A 21,954-nucleotide genomic window follows, 5' to 3' on the forward strand; every position below is an offset into this window, starting at 1 on the left:
AGGCCATACCAATGACAGTAGGAGCTATACAAATGACAAATAACATAATATATGGCTGGTCAGACCTTCATTGTATTCATGTCTTTTCGTCAAAAAATGACCAATTTTACTGTTGGGATGTCTATATATGCTTCCAGACCAATGGAAAGTGTACTTTGGTAGAGCATTTAACATGTCTGTGACCCTCATTAAAACTTTATAGGTTCAGACGACTATGTGAGAGGCTTCAAACATGAAAATTCGGGTCCCACTTAAACTTTTCCTTCAAATGTATTGAATTGGATGAACAGTGTGGAGAGTTATAACGGGAAACTGTGATGATTAAAAATAAAAGTAAAAGTACCACTTAAAAGCTTTGTATTTTAGTTAAGAATGTGCGTTTTGAGAGCCTTATCAAAAATGAAATCAAACTGAATGACTAGAACATAGTTTACATTTTTTTTTCAGGATTACAGCCACAGAAAAAGCTGTGCACTATGTAGCCAACTCACAGGATTTGATAAGGAGTGTAATGATTCCACACGGTTGAGAGCTATGAGACAGAAGTCCAAGATCACCTGTTTCGCTTTGCTGGGATAATTGTTGTGCTAATACATTAATAGTAGTCAATCACGTAGGCTTTTATTATGGCCAATCACTATAATTTCTTGCAGACAGGATACTACTTCTCATTTCTATGTGTACAAAAGATGTCCCTTTCAACATTTTGATTGTTCAAGGAGTGTACAGTAAAAGTTGATCCAAATATTTCAATGGAGTGGAAACATTTTTGCTTTTAGAGCGTGTGTTTGATTAGGTAATTGATCACATTGAAGTCTATTAAAGGTGCATATAATTGCAAGCATGTGGCGCCCTCCAAAATAGGGTGAGATTTAGTAATGGCACGAGTAGAATGAAGAGCAACTGCAAGTAGATTCCTTTGTATTACTATTTTATGTTGTTTGCAAGTTTCATCTTGTGATTTATATATTAAATATTATTTTTGATTACTAAAACGTATGTATTTTGTGCTTATGTTTTTTTTTAAACTGCCTTGTTTAGTGCAAGGATCCGTCTGGCAGAAAAAATGCCAGTCTTTCTGCTCTCAGTAGACAGTTGTTTAACAAAAATTAAAATATCCACATTTGTTTCTTTCTGTGATGCACTTGTATGTGGTCAATGATTAGCCAACTGCAATCTGCTCCTCTCCCGTCACACATGACAACAGCAGCCCTCCCTCCCCATTGATGAGCGCAGATTTTAACTGCAGCCAAGCTATTAATTAACTGTGATCGTTCAATTAAAGTGTGTTTGAAAAATGACTAACATCACTTTACCTTGACATTTTAAATGAAACCGTTGTCCCAAGTAAACTGACCGTTAAATTTTAAACTGTGCCGTGCATGCTATCCATAAAGCAGAACTCTTCGCAATTCAATGTGGGCTAATCTGCTACTTCTGGAGGGGCCAATCACAAAAGACAAGAGAGGGTGGGAGGCAGACCACCGACCTCCCCCGCTGTAACTGTAGCAAATGGTGTACGAATAGGAATGCCTGATTGGGTGATTGACAACCAGAGCAGCGAATAAGCTAACGTTAATTTTTCCTTTTAGGTCCAATCCGCTGCAAAAAAGAAAGTTCGAGCACGCGGAACCGCGAGGGAGATAAAATCTGCACACTTGCTCAAGAACGGCAGTTTGGCAAAGACTCGTCACGCGTCTGATACGCCTCGAAGACCAGAGCGGACTTCTTCCCTAAAACACCATGGTGAGGTTCTTTATTACGTTCTTTTGCATGTCAGGGACTTTAGATTAGTGCCACGCCATATTTTTTTATCGGAGCTTTGATGGTTTTAGTCGTTTGCAATGTGGATCTGTGAGCTTCGTCGAACAGGCGTCTCTTAAAGTGGGTGCCACCTACTGCACGCAAGTTTATCTTTTTGGTATTTATAGCGACCGGTTTCTTACAACACCGAAGCCGATTGAAGTCTTCTCGGGTGCCCTACATTCCTGCATACTACCTCGCCAGTCTCCCTGTCGATTGGTCGACGCTGAGACCTCTTGGAGAATGAAAGGGAAACAGCCGATCTGCCGCGCCTTTACCGCATGGATGTAAATTCTTTGCCGCCCCGAGGTGATGGCTAGACAGATAGATGTTACGGCGCCAACCTCTGGCTGGGTTGGCACCGCACCTCCATTTTTCACAGCGAAATCGGAAGCATATGGGGAGGCGCGTTATGGGTGACTTCAAGTGGCCCATTTCAGCCGTGGGATGCTTATCCAGTTACATTTTTATTTCGCGTCACTTTGCGCCATAAACTAAGTCTTGAGAACCCCGTTTATGAAGAGGGAAGACTTCCCCCTCGGGTTCTGTAATGACCAGGGAGGCGCGAACCATCAAGCCCGTCGTACTGCGTAGTTTCAGATACTCGCGGTACTTGAAAGTCGTTTAACTCGAAAACAACCGCTTCATGTTTGTAGGCCTTAAAATGACACAACGCCCGCTCCATCCCACATAAATGAATACTTCGGCCGCCCTGCTGTTTGACGTCTGTACGTTTTGCTTTGGTTCGATTCACTTGCCGGGGTTGACGGCTTTTGACACGTTGTGGGTAGGGCATTACCAGTCGCCAGCTTTCATGGTTAGGTGATACTTCGTTTTAGAGTAAGCCATATGTTGACACACGCACCTGCTGATCTAAAATATGACCCTCGTTTTCCCTGACGTCCAGGGCCAACCTGGACGTGAAATTCTGTCCGTGTGTACTTTTGTGATTTCCCCTTAAATGTTCCCACACAAAATCCCTTCATAGAGGAGCGGCACCTCGATTACTTATTTATCTTGAAAATAGTTTGTCCGTGGCCTAAACACAGATTCCCAATCCGTAACGAGCTCTGGGCAAGATGCTGCTGGTTAACTGATGATTGTAATTCCTATTCACAGCGCGAGTGCATCTCTATCCACGTCGGTCAGGCTGGTGTTCAGATTGGAAATGCCTGTTGGGAATTGTATTGTCTTGAACATGGCATTCAGCCTGATGGTCAGATGCCCAGTGACAAAACCATCGGCGGTGGCGATGATTCATTCAACACCTTCTTCAGTGAGACTGGAGCTGGCAAGCACGTTCCGAGAGCTGTCTTTGTTGACCTTGAACCAACTGTGGTCGGTGAGTACCAATGTTTTTCCTTCAGAAGCTAACCATTTCTAAGTTAAGTACACACATAAGGAGCTCATGGTTAATGCTTATCTCCAGGGAAGGCAATAAGTGCACTAAATAAGAAACCATGTTTGCTTTAAACCTCCCTCCTTGTCTTTTTAATTAAGAAACTTCCTCTATTGTCTATAACTCGATTACATATCAAGAACAAAAAAAGCTGGTAGGAGTATTAAAAAACATAATTTCACTTAAGTGTTACAGCTTGCGCCAGCGGGCTTTGTTATGGGGTAGGTGAAGGCAGGCCAAGTTAGTGTCCGGAGCCTCTAACAAGGGCGACGTTCCCTTCACCACACACAATCTAAATGGTAAAGGGCTATGCAGGGGATTGTGGGGGTTCTCCATATATCCTTGCTCATTCCTGAGTGCAGACACTGCAAAGGGCAGCTTGGAATGTAAGCAGTTACCACCACCCACAGGTTGCTTATTGGCTGGGTAGATGGCAACAGTGAGAAGTACCAAGAAGGTTGGAAGGTTTTGTGAAAGTCATGTTTGATTTTCGTTTAAATTATAATCTTTGGTATTCTCTCCTGACATTTTCCCCTTTTCCTTTAGTGACAGGCCCCAATAATAGACAGAAATGACTGTTGTACTGGTCTTCACTGATTATTAAATTAATGGAAATCGGACGCTAATTCCTCCTTGATGCTTCTTCTCCACTAGAGAGCTTTTACGGAAATTGATAGATAAATGTGGACAAGTGGGTGTTAGTGCTGAAAAATACTGCGCTTAATGTGTTTATATGAAATCTTGTGAAAGTCCATAAGCATTATTTCACAAAAAATTGCTTGCCCTGTTGGCGTTTTCTTTTAAAAAAAAATCAATCTTTAGCCTGCCTGGTGCAAAGCTGTGGTTCTGTTTATAGTATATTTTATTGGAGAAGGTTTCTGATTGCACTTCCCGGATAATGAGCGTGTCTTCTGTATTGCAGATGAGGTACGCACGGGCACATACCGGCAGCTTTTCCACCCTGAACAACTGATCACTGGTAAAGAGGATGCAGCAAATAATTATGCAAGAGGCCACTACACCATTGGCAAAGAGATTGTCGACCTGGTCTTGGATCGTATTCGTAAACTGGTAAGATGGTTAGCAATTTCTGGTTTCATAGCGAGAATACTAAAATCCTGGTATCCCAAGTTAATTGAAACGTAAGGCAAAGTGAAGTTTAAATAGCATTGACTTAGTTTCTTGATCATTTATACAGAAAGGACGGGCACTCATTTAAAGTTGCCACTGCCCTGTTTGAAGCCAGAAATGCACTTTGAGTTGAAAACCTCACTTTTTATGTCGTGGCGTCGTAAGTTAAATGCATTTAAGCTGCATGTTCTGAAAGCATCACATTTGTTAGAAGCACTGATTTTCAACATTAGCTTTTGGACCTCTGTTGTGGCAGACAAACTACGAATCCGAGTGTTTACATATCCTTTATACAAGTTAGTACGGGAATATCCCAGCGAACCAAAGCAGTATTAGAGGTGGCGGACTTTCAGATGTAGTCGTAGCCTTTAAGTATTTACCAAGGAAAGATCTGCACGTGGGGCAACCCGTAGCCATGTCCACACTTCTCTGGAATGTTCAAGGCTGTAACACGAGCATGCCTCCAGTAAATGGCAATCCCACATCTCAAACTGCTTCTTGTGTGGATTGATTTTCAGCCTGATTCTTTGTTGGCTTTTCATATTAATATTCTAAACATTTAATATGTCCGTCTATGTGGATTCTCTGAACGTTTTCTTTAAAGAAAAACTGCATGGGAATTTAATTGGGAAGTGCCTGAGAGAGGCTGTTCTCCACCCTGGGGCTTTCATTTATATTCGAAAACCTAGATATGACTGCAATTTGTGCGAAATATTGGAACCCTTTCATAGGGAACACACATTTAATTTTTTATCAAATTATAATACATTTTAACAAGTGTGTCTTACCATTTTTTACTAAGCAGAATGAGCAAATGTCCCCAATGAAAGCTAATAAAGCTGTGTTTAAAGTAGCAGTGTAGCGAGTAGAATATTTAGTATTCGTCTAAATAATTCAAGTATTTGCTGAAGCCGAACAGTTGTTTCATTTAATCAATCATGTCACAAACCTGAAAATGCAATGTTTTAAACGTTTTGCAATGTTTCATTTATTCTCAATTTTATTCAATATATCATCTTTATTTAATGAACACATGCCCAGGTAGAGATGAAATGTACAGACGGATGTTGCATAAGCAAAATAAGTGCTAGTCAAAGTGAGAGGCTGTAGAAATGAAGAAAATGAACAAAGTGGGTATTGACATTGAGAATTGCACACATTGCAGCCTCTTACGAATTTCAAGGTAGCTAAATTGAAAATATAGAGTTTCGAAACTTTCTTGAAGTTCACATGTATAAATGGTTTCTGTTCGCTCATGTATAACAGAACTCGATGGAACATGTGAAGGGAGTGGACTACATCTCTCAACTATTCCCCCCACCCCTCATAGGCATAACAAGAAAGATAGGTCCTCTAGAGAGGCAGTAGGGATGGAGCAGCCGGCTTAATTGCATGTAGGAAAGCCTGACAAGTGACCAAATCCCCCCAAACGCTCTAAAAAAGCAAGTGTTGAGAAGTTGCTCAATTCCACCAAATTTCAATCCATGCAGACTTAACCCTTTGCCTACCCTTCCCTCTCACCACACGAGAGGGTGCAGTTCTCTTTGTATTTCTGTCCACATACGTGTTTTTCAGTTTTTTTTATTTTTTATTAAGTGTTATGGTTCAGACAAAAGTATAAACCTTTCACTTGATACAAAAACATGACAAAGAAAATCAAATTAGCATTCTCATACAAAGCAAACGTTAAAGTATTTGGTTTTGGTGAATTTTTGTGGCTATTGCGCCACAACATTGCTGAAACCACTGTTATGTAGAAGAGAACCTGGGGGTTCTGCACTGAAAATATCTGGTTGGCATAGCAGCTGGCAATGCCACGACATGAACTTCCAAAATCAATCAAATCTTTTTTCCAAATTCCTCCACCGCCTCCAATAAGTTCCGTAACAATATTTGCTCTAATCGGCAGCTTTGTAAAAAGCAAGTCGGGTACCAGGCTTTCAATTTCCCAGCATCGCAATGGTTTGATTTTGGCCTATTTCTTCATGTGGGCTATTTGTGGCTACTCTTAACAACAGATCTGAGTTTTTTGTCCTTCAGAGGCTGCCTTTCTAGAGCCACCCACCCAACGCCAACTCTACCCCACCCACCCCCATAACATGTGCTGGTTGGGGTTTGTTTGGGCTATTTCTGACAAGTCCTCCTGAGTTTGCTTTGTTTTTCATGTTTTTTGCCCCCAACTACCACCAACACCACCCCACTCTCTAATCCCAATCTCTCATCTGACCCTACAAGCCCTACCCTTTGTCACCGACCACCACGTACCCTACCCCTAACTCTCTACCCGCCCTTCCCCCGCTCTGCCCACCCTACCCTCACTCTCCCTAGCCCCAACAAACCCCATTCTCTACTTCCACCCTCCCATCTCTGCAATACATCCACCTCCACTCTCTATCCCCTCTCATACTTCCTCTAACGCTCACTTTCTTTCTTACCCTTTCACTCAATGTTTCTTGCTCGGATTACCTCTTACTCTTATATTGATGGCATCCTCTCTCAATCGTTTCTTCCCTTGCTCTATATTCCTTCCTTCTCAATCTCTTGCACACCCGCATCCCTTATTGCACCCTCCTTTCAGACTTTGCACTTCCCCTTGCACGTTGGTGTCTACAAATGCAAAGAACAACAAACTCCAAAACGATTGGCTTTGCCAATGCCTGTTTCCTTTTGACGCCATGTGGCCTGTAATGTTATTGGAAAAATGTTTCTTGGCCTGCCTGACATGTAACTGACTTGTCCCCAGCCATATTGAGCTAAAAGAGGCAAGACAACTGTTGTTGGAATGTCTTCTATTTCCAAACGTCCTCCCCTAAAAAGCTCTCACACCTCACAATGCTCTCTGTGGCAGACTGGCTCAAAGGGGAACTGTTTGGGACCATGTCACTGCCTGAAATATATATGATTACCTCAGCCCTACAGTGAATTGTTACATTTTTCCCATAAGGCACTTTCCATAGGACGAAGAAACTGCTTACATCTCGTTATGCTCACCCACCCCTTCAATCCAAAACATAAACCGTAGTCTGATATTTTATCAGGGATGCCCTCAGGTCATTTGTTTCATTTACACCCAGGAAAGACAGATTGACCAATCGCAATCTGCTTTTCCCTGGCGTGATTGTGCTTTCACTGCCAGCACCTGTTGCATACAATAAAAAAGGGAATATGTCAATTTTCGAATGATGGCAGCCATTTTTGAACGTTTTGTGTGTCCACTGTCATCTGAAAAGGGACCGAGCCCCTTTAACATTTTAATGGCGGTGTCCATTTCTTTTTCATCGTACAATAAAGAGAACTTTCACCCCATGGCAGGGGGCTGACATGGATGGTAATGGCCCACAGCCCTTGCTTCGTTCGGGCCTACCTTGAAGAAGGGTAGCGGGTCGTTACGGCGATGCCAGCCCCCTGCTAAGAGGGGAGAAAGCTATATTGTCTTTTGCAGACTTCCCTCCATATTTTCCTCACCTAGTTGTTAAATGACATGCAAAGGCAAAATATTCGGCCAGAGATGAATGTGTTTTTTCAGCTGGAATTCGGCTGAATACTTTTTAAGTCATTGGTTCACTCCTACCTTAAAGTAACTAATTAATTACCTCCATGTTCCCCCTTCCTCACACAAATATTTCTGAGGTAAGATCTTACTTGCTTTTAGCAGGGACTCCGCCATAAACTACATTATCCGCTGCTGGGCTTTGAGCGGCAACAGTGCTGACTCTTCTCCAGAACCCCCCTACATTGGCAGGTGGGTGTCATGGGAAGCTAAGAGACTTCTGAGTTTCCTGCTGGGGTAAAGACCTAAGTGCAGAAAAAAGAAAGGTATCCAGGCACAGCCTTGTCAAGCAAGTGTTTCGGGGATACATAAGGCATCATGCTAGTGAATTGCACCCTCCCACAGGTTCCTCGTCTTGGTTGTCTTTCCAGCCCAGCAGATCTTTAGAAACTGTTTTACCAGACTCCAAGGAGCATCGGCACTCTTGACTCGATTGCAGCAGAAGTGACGCCGTGCTCCATATGAGCAAGCCTTGCTCCATGACCGCAGATCCTTTTTTTCCGCACACTCGGCATGCTGTGCTTTCAGACCATAAAAACTCCTCTGAGAAATTACCATATCATATCCCTGTGCCCTAAAAAGCCTCAGACTTTTAAGTCGTGCGAGAATTTCAGAGCAACAATGTCGGTATTGGACCTTCACTAGGTGGGCATTTGGTGCCTAGAGGGCAAACACCAAACAGACAGACAGCTGCCATTACTGCAAGGCTTTGCACCCTAAGGTACACGGGAACGTGCAGCAAAGCAGTTTACCGCCCTCCACAAGTGCAGCTCTCGCCCCGCTTCCAAATCCCCTGGTTGCAGCCCTGTTAGCAACCATGGGCGGCTAACTGGTACACCTTGGTTATTGAGGAGCCGGAGAAAGCGGCTGAACCCTGGTCTGCTGATAAGAAAGGGGAAATGTAGGAAATTGTCCTGCTCCTGGAACACTTTTCGTCTACCACCTCAAAATAAGAGGCATCATCACTGCAGAAGACGTGATGAAGATGATGATTCTTTTTAGGGTTCTAATAAGCAGAAATAGGTAACATCTCCCATAAGGTCCTCCTTGTGGGAGCTGTTAATAAGCTGCTTGTGATATTTGTATTAACCTCCGTGGTCCTGCCTTGACTCAGACGGTAGACGGCACACCACCAAAGCAAGCAGTGGCAAAAGAAAGGACAACGGCGAATGGCAGGTGGCGTTGGCCGCTGCTTCTTGGCACTTTACTATGACAGCAGGCAATGACTACTTAATGGAGGCCTTTTCTACGTCACAGGACCCATTAGCTTCCTGCTTGGTGCCGGCCTTTGATGAAAAAAATGTTTGGAGAGGGGCATTCCATACCCTTTGGTTTGTAACCTTCAGAGCAATATACTGATTTCTTGGTGGAATTCTATCGACAGTGTTTTGCTCTGACCAAATTAGTCCTAGACCTCCAAGACTCCAGCGGATTTAGATGTCACTGGAGATGGACTTTATGGAACCATATCCTTATGTTCACCCAAAAAAATGCAGACCAGCTCTGTCTAGTCGGTCATCTGACCACATCGGGCTATAAAACACCACTTTGCCATCTTTCCTGCAGTATAGAACAAAAAGATGTGAGAAAACATTTTTGCTTCAGCTGTCCTAGCCCTACGGGCAGTCAATTCATCATACACTTATGCTGTGCGGTGCGGTCGCATAAGCCACTTAAAATGTTCTTTCTCACGAGACAACGGATGTTTTTACCTCACTCGTGGAGGACGGGAAGGAGGCTGCATGACACTTTGCAATCTGGATTGGCACTGCTGACTGCATGGCCATATCAGTGGGGACTGGCTTGGTGGTGAGACTGCTCTTGTGGCTCAGACCTCAAGGGTGACTCAGGACGTCCAAGCAAATATTTTAGAAACCTGTTCCAACAGGGATAATCTTTTTGGAGCCAAGGCAGATCCATCTTTAGACAAATTCAAATAATCTAAGGCTCCTGCCAAGTATTTGGGTCTGGATTTGCTACAACCTGCCATGGTTTCAAATCCTTCTCCAGCACTGGAGCTTTCATAGATGCACATGCTGTGAATATTCCACAGCGTCAGGCTTTTTTCCCGTGCTTAAACAAAAGAAAAGATTTTACTCCTACGTCCTATGCCCTTTCCTTCATACTTTTGGGACATTCTGTCCTTCGGGACAGGACTGAGCACTTTGAAGCAGCAAAAACTGACTTTTTGTCCTTTTATTTTTACACGGGGCTACCGCACATGGCTGTAACCCTGCCTTCCTGAGCTCTGCCCCACGCATCACCCTTCAGTCCTTTTCTCTGCAGAGTTGGGGTTGGATGCACTTGCATTGTGGTGAATTTTTTCGTCTTTTTCCCACTTGTCTTTCATATTCCTGCTCCTGTTCTTCATGCGAATTTAGTTAGGGCGGATCCCCATTCTCTCTGTCTGGAGTGTTTGGGCCCGGAACATCGGTGGGACTCTTCTCTATTGCGACTCACTCTCCATAAAGGCACTCCAGCGTAGGCTCGTCAGGTGGGAGGAGGTGTTCCAACGGATACCTCCTGCTCATTTACAGCAGTTTATCAATGAAAAAAGGAAACGTCCGGTAACTTCCTTCCTTTTTAGGGCACCCCAACCAGGGGACTCCTTCCCGGGGTCTTCCGGGTCTGTGAGGGATCCAACTGGCTCTTATACCAGGGTTCTCCCTGAGGTATCCTGAAAGGGATCTAACCTGGATACCGCAGTTTCCTCTGAGGTTCCCCGTCAAGGGGCTAAAATTGCTGGAGTTTCCTCTGAGGTTTCCCTTCTGGGGACTAAAATTAAGCCCAAGATTCCTGAGGTTTCTCAGTCTGGGACTAAACATACAGAGGCTAGTCTCAAGGTTTCCTGTAAAGTGACTAAAAATACCGGGAGCACTCCTGAGTTTTCCCAAATAGGGTCTATAATCAAAACAAGCAGGATCGAGGGGTCTAATTATGGGACTCTGGCTACCAGGTGTCAACCTAAGCTTTCCCACAAGGAGTCTTGGGGTCGTACCGCCCTGCTGAGGGGGAAAAGGAGGGCAAAGGCCCAAAGTCTAAGCACCGGTCCTGCTAACACTGTTTCTGAGGCTAAAGGGGCTGAAAAACACTCCAGGTTTTCCAGTACTGGCTCTGCCCAGGTTGCCTGTCAGAGGGCTAAAATTGACTCCAAAGCTCCCACAATTCCTGTGGTGACCGGCTTCACAAAAACCTGTGACGCAGAGCGCTTCAGGCAGTGACAATATGGCGGCCCAACCCACGCGGCTAGAGGTGGCCATTTTGACAAGATGCTCTAAACCAACTTTTCTTCAACAGCTGGCACAGGAGGCCCTACATTTGGGGCCGGGCAGCCCTTTCTACAAAATATGGATAATAGAAACCCTTTTCGCTCGCCAACTGATTGGTGTGCAAGGTTTCCGCTGCCACACACGGTCACACTTCCTCCTATGTCCGCTTCTCTAGTTTATGTGGATCCTGCTGGAGGGGGGCTACCTTGACAAGCTGCCTTAATGTAATATTGGGGATATGCCCCTCCAGAGCGGCCTCTGGCCACTCCTCTGCCTAGACCATCCTCAGAGGATGCGTTCTTTGGCAGATTCCAGGCCCTCGTGCACCCGATGAAGGCTTACTTTAAGGATCTGTTCAAGGATATATATTGCAAGCCTCTCGAGACGCAGCCTGCACCTCTTCTTCCGCAGGTACCGGTAGTGCCTCCTCCGCTTCCAGTGGAGTCTCCTTCTACACTGCCACCATTGCCTCTGCTTTCACCTGTTCTTGCGACGCCAGTGGTGCAAATGGCTATGTCCAAGGTATCTGAGGTACCGCGTGTCTCGGATCAGCCCTTTCCGGCCAAAACAGACGAGGAGCATGCGGACCAGGATAGTGAAGGAGCATGCAGACCAGGATAGTGAAGACCCGTCCCACCCCATCAGAGCTTTTCATGGCCAGGTTTTGGATATGATGGCGTTGCTAGAAATTCCGATCCCTGAGCCTCCGGCTCCACAAAAGGGAGTTCTCTTAGGAGCGCTAACCCTTACATCACAGGAGTGCACAGGTTTTTTTCTTCAAAAAGACGTGCTTGCTGAAGCCCTTAAGGCCTGGTTAAATCTAATTCCAAAAAATGTGAGGAATCTGTTTTGAGGTACTTTTCACGTAGAACTCTGCACCCTCTTTATCTTGTACTTCAGTTTAAAAGGTTGCATGGAACTAGGGTAACAATGGAGTCTTTGATTCCTCTACTCCATTAGGAAAAGACAAAATAGAAGTTGGTTACCCTTAAAAGTTGCTCATGCGCCCATTATTGAGAAATCCATTAATTGGAAAAAATCACACGACTTCAATTTGAGATTGATATTTGTCAATTTATCTTGAAAGATGTTGCCCTATGGTGATAACACGTGTTTCGACGTATCCAACGTCTTTTTCAAATCAGGGCTTAATAATTCATGTACAATCAATTTAAAGAGCAATTTGCAAAAAAAAATAAAAAAGTGTGGTAAACAAGAAGACACAAAGTAGATATTCATGTGAAGCGTAAAATTCAAAAACAACAATTAAAAGTCATTGTTAATTCATTCATAAATTGAAGAAAAAAGAACGGAAAATAAAAAGATGGCCATGTTCGGGAGAGGGGTAGGAGGTTTGTGGGAATCGGAGAAAAAACACAGAGAAAGAAAAAAGAACAACCATTATATTATGAAATCATTGATAAAAATCATGTGTCAGTTAGGTGTAAATAACTGTGATCATGTACCCATAATAATTAGATATCTTACCCATTATATAGCGTGGTTGTACATGTAAATGTCAGGTTTCATGTCCAGTCATGGGATAATCCCTGCTACCTATAGGGAAAATTTCCATATGTAATTTTGTAAGTTGACAATGTCATAGTTGAAATTGCAAAAACTATACTGCCAAAAATCGTTGGTATTCGTCTTGTTCCTGCCACCTGAGCTACTCTGAGTGTTCCAATGATCCCTTCCTATCATTGTAGTTGTTAATTCTCATACCTGGGCATGGGCAAAGTTATTCCCATGACCGGCTGTAACATTGAACGTTTGTAATATTAACATATGGTGGGGGTGTCCTTTTCCTTGATTCAAAACACGGGAAACAACGCTACATCTAAATATTTTTCCACAATTGGTATATTGTGATTTAATCGCTCAGTAACCGTGAGGGCCACAAAGTCAATAAACCCTACATACTGATGGTCAAACTAAATCGCATTCCTGTTTGTTTGCGTGGACTGTAAGTCCACATCAAAATCATGCCGTGACTTTAAAGCAATACGTTCGCCGTAGGGCTGCAACGTGATGCCCCCGTCAAGTGCAGAAAATGTATTTGGCAAAGGCAGAAACCACGATGGTCTGCATGCTTGCATTACATATCCTATATATCCTATATTTCCACAATATACCAATTGTGGAAAAATATTTAGATGTAGCGTTGTTTCCCGTGTTTTGAATCAAGGATAAGGACACCCCCACCATATGTTAATATTACAAACGTTCAATGTTACAGCCGGTCATGGGAATAACTTTGCCCATGCCCAGGTATGAGAATTAACAACTACAATGATAGGAAGGGATCATTGGAACTCTCAGAGTAGCTCAGGTGGTAGGAACAAGACGAATACCAAGGATTTTTGGCAGTATAGTTTTTGCAATTTCAACTATGACATTGTCAACTTACAAAATTACATATGGAAATGTTCCCTATAGGTAGCAGGGATTATCCCATGAATGGACATGAAACCTGACATTTACATGTACAACCACGCTATATAATGGGTAAGATATCTAATTATTATGGGTACATGATCACAGTTATTTACACCTAACCGACACATGATTTTTATCAATGATTTCATAATATAATGGTTGTTATTCTTTTTTCTTTCTCTGTGTTTTTTCTCTAATTCCCACAAACCTCCTACCCCTCTCCCCCTCCCGAACATGGCCATCTTTTTATTTTCCATTCTTTTTTCTTCAATTTATGAATGAATTAACAATGACTTTTAATTGTTGAATTTGAATTTTACGGTTCACATGAATATCTACTTTGTGTCTTCTTGTTTACCACACTTTTTTATTTTTTTTTTTCAAATTGCTCTTTAAATTGATTGTACATGAATTATTAAGCCCTGATTTGAAAAAGACGTTGGATACGTCGAAACACGTGTTATCACCATAGGGCAACATCTTTCAAGATAAATTGACAAATATCAATCTCAAATTGAAGTCGTGTGATTTTTTCCAATTAATGGATTTCTCAATAATGGGCGCATGAGCAACTTTTAAGGGTAACCAACTTCTATCAAATCTAATTCCAGGAAGCATATAAATAAAAAGATTGACGCTTGCTATAAGCTCCACGCATAGGAAGACATACCCTTCCTTGGCTGCCTGCCCGCTCCCTTCATCAACGGTAATAGCAGCAGCTACACTGCAGGCTAAGCCTTGTTCAACCTCCTCCACGGCTGCCTCACAGGTCTTATCCAAGGAGGACAACATTATGGATGACATCGGAAACAAGGTTTTATCCAATGCAGGTCTTCAGCTGCGTCAGGCGAATACTGAAGTCATTCTGGCGGTTGCCAACCTCAAGCTGTGGAGAGAGCTTTCGGAGTTCCAAGATTGTATCCCACAGGACAGGCTGGACGATTTTAAAGAGGGCCCATCTGACGTCAGCGTTCTGGCTCATGACCTGCTGGAAGGGGCGGCACATCATGTGGACACATCCGCTCGGGACTTTATGGTCGGAAGCGATATTTCTCAGAGGCACATATAAGACCCCCGACAAAAAGTAAGTCGCCGTTAGCATTGTCGACAGTTAAACAAAACCAGTCTACCACTAAAGAGGCTCAGGAGATGGGGGCTATGGTATCGGGTAAATCTATTCCTAAGGCCCCTCCAGAAAGAGGAGACCGCACAGTGAGCACTATACTAAAGGCCGCGGGAGACAGTACACCTACTGGTGATTCTGGGAGTGGGAGAAACATTCCTCTCTTTACTGCTTCTGGTCACCAACAGGGACAACAGTACCTTGACGAGGCACTCCACCCGGGACTAAGTCACCTGGGTGCACAACAGTCCCAAGTGGAAATGCAAGCCTTGTTGACAAATCCGCAAACACACTTGTCTTCAAGTTCTGTCCTCATTATAGAGGGTCATTATACAGCTGGATTCCACTTTAGCTTGGCCGCACCAGCAGATTCCATCACTACAAGCACCCATACTAGTCCCTCCCCCTCTGCAACACAGTCTAGTACACAATCTTTCCACATACCCTCAAGGTCAAGGTCACGCTTAAGACCCAGAGTACAGATGGGGGTCACAGGGTGGAGGTCACCCAGACCTCACAGGTCTACAACACCCCTACAATGAAGGCCTAGAAGCGAACACGAAGAAAGGGGGATCTCAAAGACATCGATAGGGACACCCCCAAGACCCAACATCATCAATCTCGTCACACTCACCCCAGAGGATGGCGGCTGGGATATAGACCTGTCAGTTGTTGAACCTCTGGCAGAGGCAAAAAAAAAACTCCCCACCAGACGAGATCTCAGCTTTTCACAATATGGTCACAAAGGCCTAATTGCACCTGAGGACAAAAAAGGAATGCTTTCTCTTTGATCGCATGGGGAAAAGAAGGAAGGCGTGGTCTCAATACCAATTTTAAGTCATGTATGGGAGGCAGGTCTAAAAATGATTTTACCGAAACCTGCAGCAAAAGGCCGATTAGAAAAAATGTAATTCTCCTCATCTCGCAACTGTCCCCAGAATAAAGTCGTTTTTGCGGCTGCTAGTTGAAAGGCCTGCTTTGACAAACAAAAGTGTGCAGTGCCCCAGGAAACGAGGGCCGCAAACAGGATGCTTTTGACAAAAAGGTGCTGGCCATTGTTGCTCATTAAGAACGGGAGATGTGGCATAGGTTAGCTCCCATACTGGAACATCTGCCAGGAGACTAAAGAAAGGAGGCCAAACCAATCCTCAAGGAGGGGGAGGAGCTGTCAAAGTACAGTATTGACATTGCAGTGACTTGGCTGAGACAGGTTTCAAGCAAATGGGCAATGGAATGGTATTAAGACACTAAGGTTGGCTCAGGTGCACAGACTTTGAACTGGAAGTACATCACAGGGTGATTGACATGGCCGTTGAAGGCGATAACCTCTTCAGGCCAAAAAAAGACAAAGCCCTCAAGGCCATAAAAATCTACTCACAAACAGTGCAGTGCGCTCCCTCACATTATTACAAACCCGGTGGTCCTTTTGCCCCTTTAGGGTAGCCTTGGGAAGAGCAGGATCTTCCACCTCCACTAGAGGAGGAAGACCGTATAACAAAGGTTCCTCCTACTAGTCGTAAGGTTATAGAGGATCCTATCAAGGATGTCAGAGGTCAAAGGAATTAAGACAAACACATAGGGCCTCATCACGAGTTTGGCGGTAGCCCTTAAATCCGGTGGTAGCGCTGTTACCGTCGGATTTAAGGGTCCGCCAAATCACGGTTTTGGCTGATTTCCCCCCAGCCCTGAGCTGGGGGGAAATATGCTGAGATTTTGCCGATTTTCGGCGCGTTTACCGCCGGCGGGAAATCCGCCGGCAGTAAAAACACGAAATTTCCCCATTGAGCCCAATGGGAATGGGGAATTCCCGAATGGGCTCAATGGGGATTTCCCGTTCCTGCCAAGCCTGTGATCCGGTGCTAACAGTGCCGGGGGGTTTGGCGGCAGGGCTAATAACGCCGGCGCTATTAGCGCCGGCGTTACCCCCAACTCGTGATGAGGCCCATAGGCTTAAGCAAACTGTTCCCAAAGAGGTCTGGAAGGGAAGCAGCAACAATGACTGTTACCCAAGGCAAAAGCAGGTGAGGGAAACTTGGCACCGCATGTCCAAAATTCGAAACACATAACATCGGAAAGGCGGGTACTGAAAGCAGTAACCCACGGGCATCTACTGGAATTTACACGGCTTCCACCCAAACTCCCGCCAAATCGTCACACCTGCGCACATAAAGGTGTTATTAAAGGAGCTACTATCACACAACAAAGTCTCAGGTGAATACATTCATCATTTTTGTTTTTCCATTGCCAACAAGTGTAACCCTAGTCTATCTTGCCCTTCAACCACACTAAACTAAACCCTTGTGTGTTCTATCCCTAGGTAGCGTTGGTTGCTCCGCTTATCTAGGGTGAGGGTAGAGTACAAGAGAACTTGCCCTATCACTAATCTTCTGTATACAATACTTCCAATGGCTATTTAAGCTTAGTTAAAAGGCACATGTCATGAGCATCGGGGCAGGTGTCGTCTGCTTTACAAATGAATGTACTATATTTTTATTCGTATTCTTTGTTTAGCAGATGTTTTTAAAACAAATAACATAAAAGTGCTGTCGGTCTGTGTTTGATATTTGTAGAGACAGAATTAAGAGTACATACATTTTATCATCTCAATGGTCGATATCTTGGATGTCAGGTCGGATCGGGCCTACCGAATAAGCCACTTTCTTTAGGGCCACCTACAGCAGATCTATATGTGCTGTTTTATGTTCACTTGCAGCAATACATGCATTATTCTTAAAGTGCCCCACCTACAGAGAAAGAAGGAACGGGATCCGGGGTGTGGAGAGAGATAGATACATGGCTTAATTATCACTCGCAGTGTTTGTTCACTTTTGCTAACACTTAAGCGTGCACAAAAAGGAAAGGTAGGGGTAGTGTTGCTTACCCTCCTCTTCTCTATCCTAGTTTGTTCAATCCATGTGGAAGGGTCAGGTATAATTTTCGTCATCCAGGATGCCTCAATTAATGGCATTCCATGTTACCTAGGGTAATCATAAATCAATAATGAAACTCTAGGAGGATTATGACAAGAATACAAATTTACTATTTCTGCTAATAAAATCCAGTGTTCCTTGTTAATTAGAGCCGTGTTGGTGAAACCGCGGCTCTTTATACATATATTTCTGCATCTGAGTAACTTGAGTGCCCGCGCGGTCATGTAGGATGAAGAAGAGAGGGTGTTGTTCGTTAATTAAAGCCCTGTTTGTAAAACCGCAGCTCTATATGCATGTATTTCTGCATCTGAGTACATAGAGTGCTCACGCAGTGATGCGCGGCGTGTACTCGTGCAAGAAGACAAAGAGAAGGCTTGTATGCATCCCGTTACTGTCATCTTACCTTGCTGTACGATTCGCAGATTCTTACTGTTTCGTCCAGGGCGGTCTGCAACTAAGATCGTGGCCACCACAATGGTTTGTTAATCGATGTTCTGCGCATGCGTTCGATACGCCGTGAGGGATCCCCGAGACAGTGACTCGAGTGGGCGCCTTATTGAAGTGGCACTGTGCTTGTTGCCCGTATGTTTATTGTTTTTCGTCATGCATTAGTATGATCATCAATATACCTTACTGATCTGAAAAAAGTGTCAGGTTGGAGACCTTCCATGGTTCGACTGGTTTCTTAGGTCTCAGTCCTTCCAAATGATAAAACTGTTCTGAGCAATGCGATTTCCTCACTTCCCTCAACATGAAACACGATTTCCATATTCTATCTCATCACAAGCACAGAAGGTTCCTCGGCTTTGTTGTGGTGGCAGACCACCACTATCAATTCAAAGTACTTTTATTTGGTCTCAAGTTAGCCTGAGGATCCTCACAAAATGTTATGCCCTGGTAGCCGCTTATCTGAGAAGGTAAAGGCTACACGTTTATCCCTACTTGGACGGCTGGCCAATTTGAGCCCCAGTGGAGGAACTAGCCGCACATGTAACAAAGATGATGCTGGAGAACCTGACATCATTGTGGTTACCAGTGACTTAAAATTATCATCCAGAAGATTGTTTACCTACAAGCTCTACTTGGTATGAGCAAATAGAAAGTGAACCCTTCGAACAACAGGATCCAGAATTTCATCTTCCAGATTTTCTCCTGATATCAAAATAAAACAGCCATGGTTAACTCAACTCTCTTTTGAGCATACAGTACTCTTGCATCCGTCTGGTTTGGAAATGCCGGCTACACATGCAGCCATTCCAAGAATTCGTGAACGGCAGGTGGCGTCATCTCTCAAGGGACTGGAACATCACAATTCACATAATCGGCCCAGTCACAGCCTTCATTTGCTGATCCAAAGTTCACAATCAAGATTGATGCATCCATGGAAGTCAGGGGAGCACACCTAGGGCAGTGCCACAGAGGAGAAACGTTTTGTTCTCTATTCTTTCTGCCCCCAACTTGGTAAAATGCCACAACTGTGTTTTATATACGAAAGGCAGGGACCATTTGTAAATCTTGTCAAAGGATGCCAAGAGAATGTTCCTGATGGTGTTCCACCTTTCAGAAGTTCAGAACACCACCACCGACTAGCTTAGTAGGGACCTCACATTATGCCACGAGCGAGAGTTGAAACCGAATGAGAGGTCATGTCTTCAAAACATTCTACAAAAACCATAACTACTCATAAACCAACTCTGCAAAAACAATAACTACTCATCAACCCAGAAAATGTCCAGTGTCATCTGCATCCCAGCAGATTCCACCACACAGACAGCTTAGAAGACTCTTTTGCCCTCTCCTCTTGTGGAACGTTTCTTTATGCGTTTCCCCACGTGGCCATTAATCTCAAGGGTTCTTGCCACATGATGCTCCAGCTGTGCAGGTTGATTATCATTGTCTAGGCATTGGGCTGTAAACACTGGTAGTTGGATGAACTCTGGCTGTCGGGCAGGAATCGCTCCTTCTCCAGCACTGGGTCTGGCATGGATTCACATGCTCATGAATATTCCCCGTCGTCAGGCTGGGAATCCTCGGTAAAAGAGAAAAACAGTTTCAGTTTCGTTTCTGAACTGTCTTTCTCCTAGCAACCAATCAATGAGCTCTGGCTCATACTGCCCCAGCCAATGACTGCCCTCTACCTAAGCCCCTCCTCTGGCAGCCATCTTCAGATTTTTACAGCACGTTCAATTGTTGGCAGTCCTTGTGCTTAACTCTCAAGCTTTAACTGCGTTTTTCGCTTTTTTGGGGTGCTCCATCGATCAACCTTCTGATAAACGGGGACCCGTTTTTTCAGATTATTCAGCGCCCCTGAAGGGCGGATTTCGTCGAGTTTCTTCGTGGGGGCTTCCAGAAGATACTCAGGCCTACGCCGCATGCACCATGTCGGAGGAGAAGGATTCCACCCCGCTGTTCAAGCTTTGCTCCGACTGCGGCTTAGGGAATGTTTTCTCGGATGACAAACATTCCCAGTGCCTTACTGCCTGTACCATACACACAAGGAAGAAGATTGTGCATTTTGCCATGAATTTTCAACACGCACGTTGAAGGATCGACGTAAGTGGTAGAAGGAGTGGCTACAGGCCATGGCCTCTGCACCGGGTGGTTCCCAGGGGCATGCCCCTCCTGTGGGGGCCCAACTCAAGGCTAAGCACCGCAAGCCCACTGCCACCGGGAGCGCTGTTGCGGCGGGCTCCGGGCGGCCAGGGCGTGTCCGATGTCTCCAGCGACTTCAGTCTCTAGTCAGCGCTCAGGATCGTCGTCCAAGAGGAAGTCAGACCATCAGGGCAAACTCAAGGTGGCCCTGGAGACGGCCAAGGAGAAGCCCAAGACCAACCTGCTGGCAAAGGCCAAGCAGGACAAGGTGTCCGGGACAAGGGACCGGTCCTGACCGTGAAGGCCCAGGTACACCCGATGAAGGCCCCGCCTTCCATCGAGGTGGTGGTGGTGTCCCTTTCGAAGGCTGCGGAGGCGGATCCGCAAGGCGCACTCCCGAAGGCAAGAGTGTCCCTCCCTGCCAGGAGGGAGTCTTCATTCCAGCCCATAGAGAAGACCCCGGAGAAGAAGATGCTAGTAATCTCCCCAAGACCGTCTCCTCTGGACGCGAAGAGCGGGGAGAGGTGCAGAGGTCCTCCAGGGCACGGATATCGTCTACCTTGATACCATCCAGGAGGAGGAGAACGTCAGGATCAGGCCCTACTACGAGGGCGACGACGAGGATACCGTTGAGGAAGGCGACGGAGAGACGCAGGTCATCTCTGCCTACGCCCAAGCTTCCTATTCCTCCTCGGCCTCAGCTGCCGCCTAGACACCTCTCTGTGGAAATTCTCTCTACGCTTCATACTCTGGTCTCCGAGATAGAGGAGGATGCCTGTTGTGACGGCCGACGATGTGGCCGGGCACTTCTTCCTCTGCAACGTCCACCCCTCCGGACAGAGAGGGAAAGAATTTAGATGCAATGGGACGACAGGTTATCTACTCTGTGGCCACGACCGTCAAGGCCGCCCTCACCATCGTAGCGTGCTATGACCGGGAACTGTGGTTCAACATCGCTCCCATCCTGGACTTCCTCCCCGACGACAAGAGGTTGGAGGCGTTGGAAATTCTGCAAGAAGGCGAGGTGGCATCGGACCACGGACATCACCGACGCTGGGTTCCGCCAGATGGGCAACAGTGTTTGCCCTCGTCGTCGTGGCTGGCTCAAGGCCACCAACTTTTGACAGGACGCCCAGACGAGGGTTTTGGATATGCCCTTTGACGGAGACAATATCTTCAGGAAGGCTGTAGATGAGTCTCTACAGGCCATCGAGGCGGACACAGAGACGGCACGTGCCCTGGGCACGCTACAGCAGCCACGACCGCCCTTTTGATCAACAGGAGGCAAGTGTCCCTGTGCTTCCAAGGGTTACGGCGGGAGCTCCTCTTAGTTGCCAGCCCTCCTGCTCCTCGGTCCAGGAGACCAATGGGGGCCGTTCCAAGGCTTTCGGAGGAGGACGTCGCCGTTGCCAGGGACCCCAAGGTGGCCCGTCGACATCCAAGCAAGAATGAACCGGCTGTAATGTCGGGCCCCGACCCTTGCGGGAGGCTCGCTGGCGAAATTCGTCAGCGTGTGGAAGACCATCTCCACTGGGTGCTGGGCACTCTTGCCCACGGACACACCCTGGAGTTGCAACGGAAGTGTCCCCAAATACCACCGGTGGCCCATCACGAAAACCACGTCCCCCAGCTGCTGCAGGAGGGCCGGGCAATGCTAAAGAAAGGGGCGATAGAGCTCGTCCCAAAGCGGCTCAGAGTGTACTCGAGGTACTTCCTCG

The 21,954-nt window shown here is 45.5% G+C and overlaps 1 protein-coding gene across 1 annotated transcript in view; it reads left to right on the plus strand.

Moving 5' to 3' along the window:
• Positions 1-21,954, plus strand: part of LOC138569520 (tubulin alpha chain, testis-specific) — a 204,164-nt gene that overhangs the window by 151,745 nt on the left and 30,465 nt on the right. The window contains exons 2-4 of the mRNA XM_069647569.1: positions 1,593-1,746; positions 2,923-3,145; positions 4,125-4,273. Coding sequence (XP_069503670.1) covers positions 1,744-1,746; positions 2,923-3,145; positions 4,125-4,273 — 375 coding nt within the window. The 5' untranslated portion in view covers positions 1,593-1,743. The remainder of the gene's footprint in view (positions 1-1,592; positions 1,747-2,922; positions 3,146-4,124; positions 4,274-21,954) is intronic.

The sequence above is a fragment of the Ambystoma mexicanum genome, chromosome 2q (assembly GCF_040938575.1).
Source record: "Ambystoma mexicanum isolate Mex_15411 chromosome 2q, UKY_AmexF1_1, whole genome shotgun sequence".
Lineage (NCBI taxonomy): Eukaryota > Metazoa > Chordata > Amphibia > Caudata > Ambystomatidae > Ambystoma > Ambystoma mexicanum.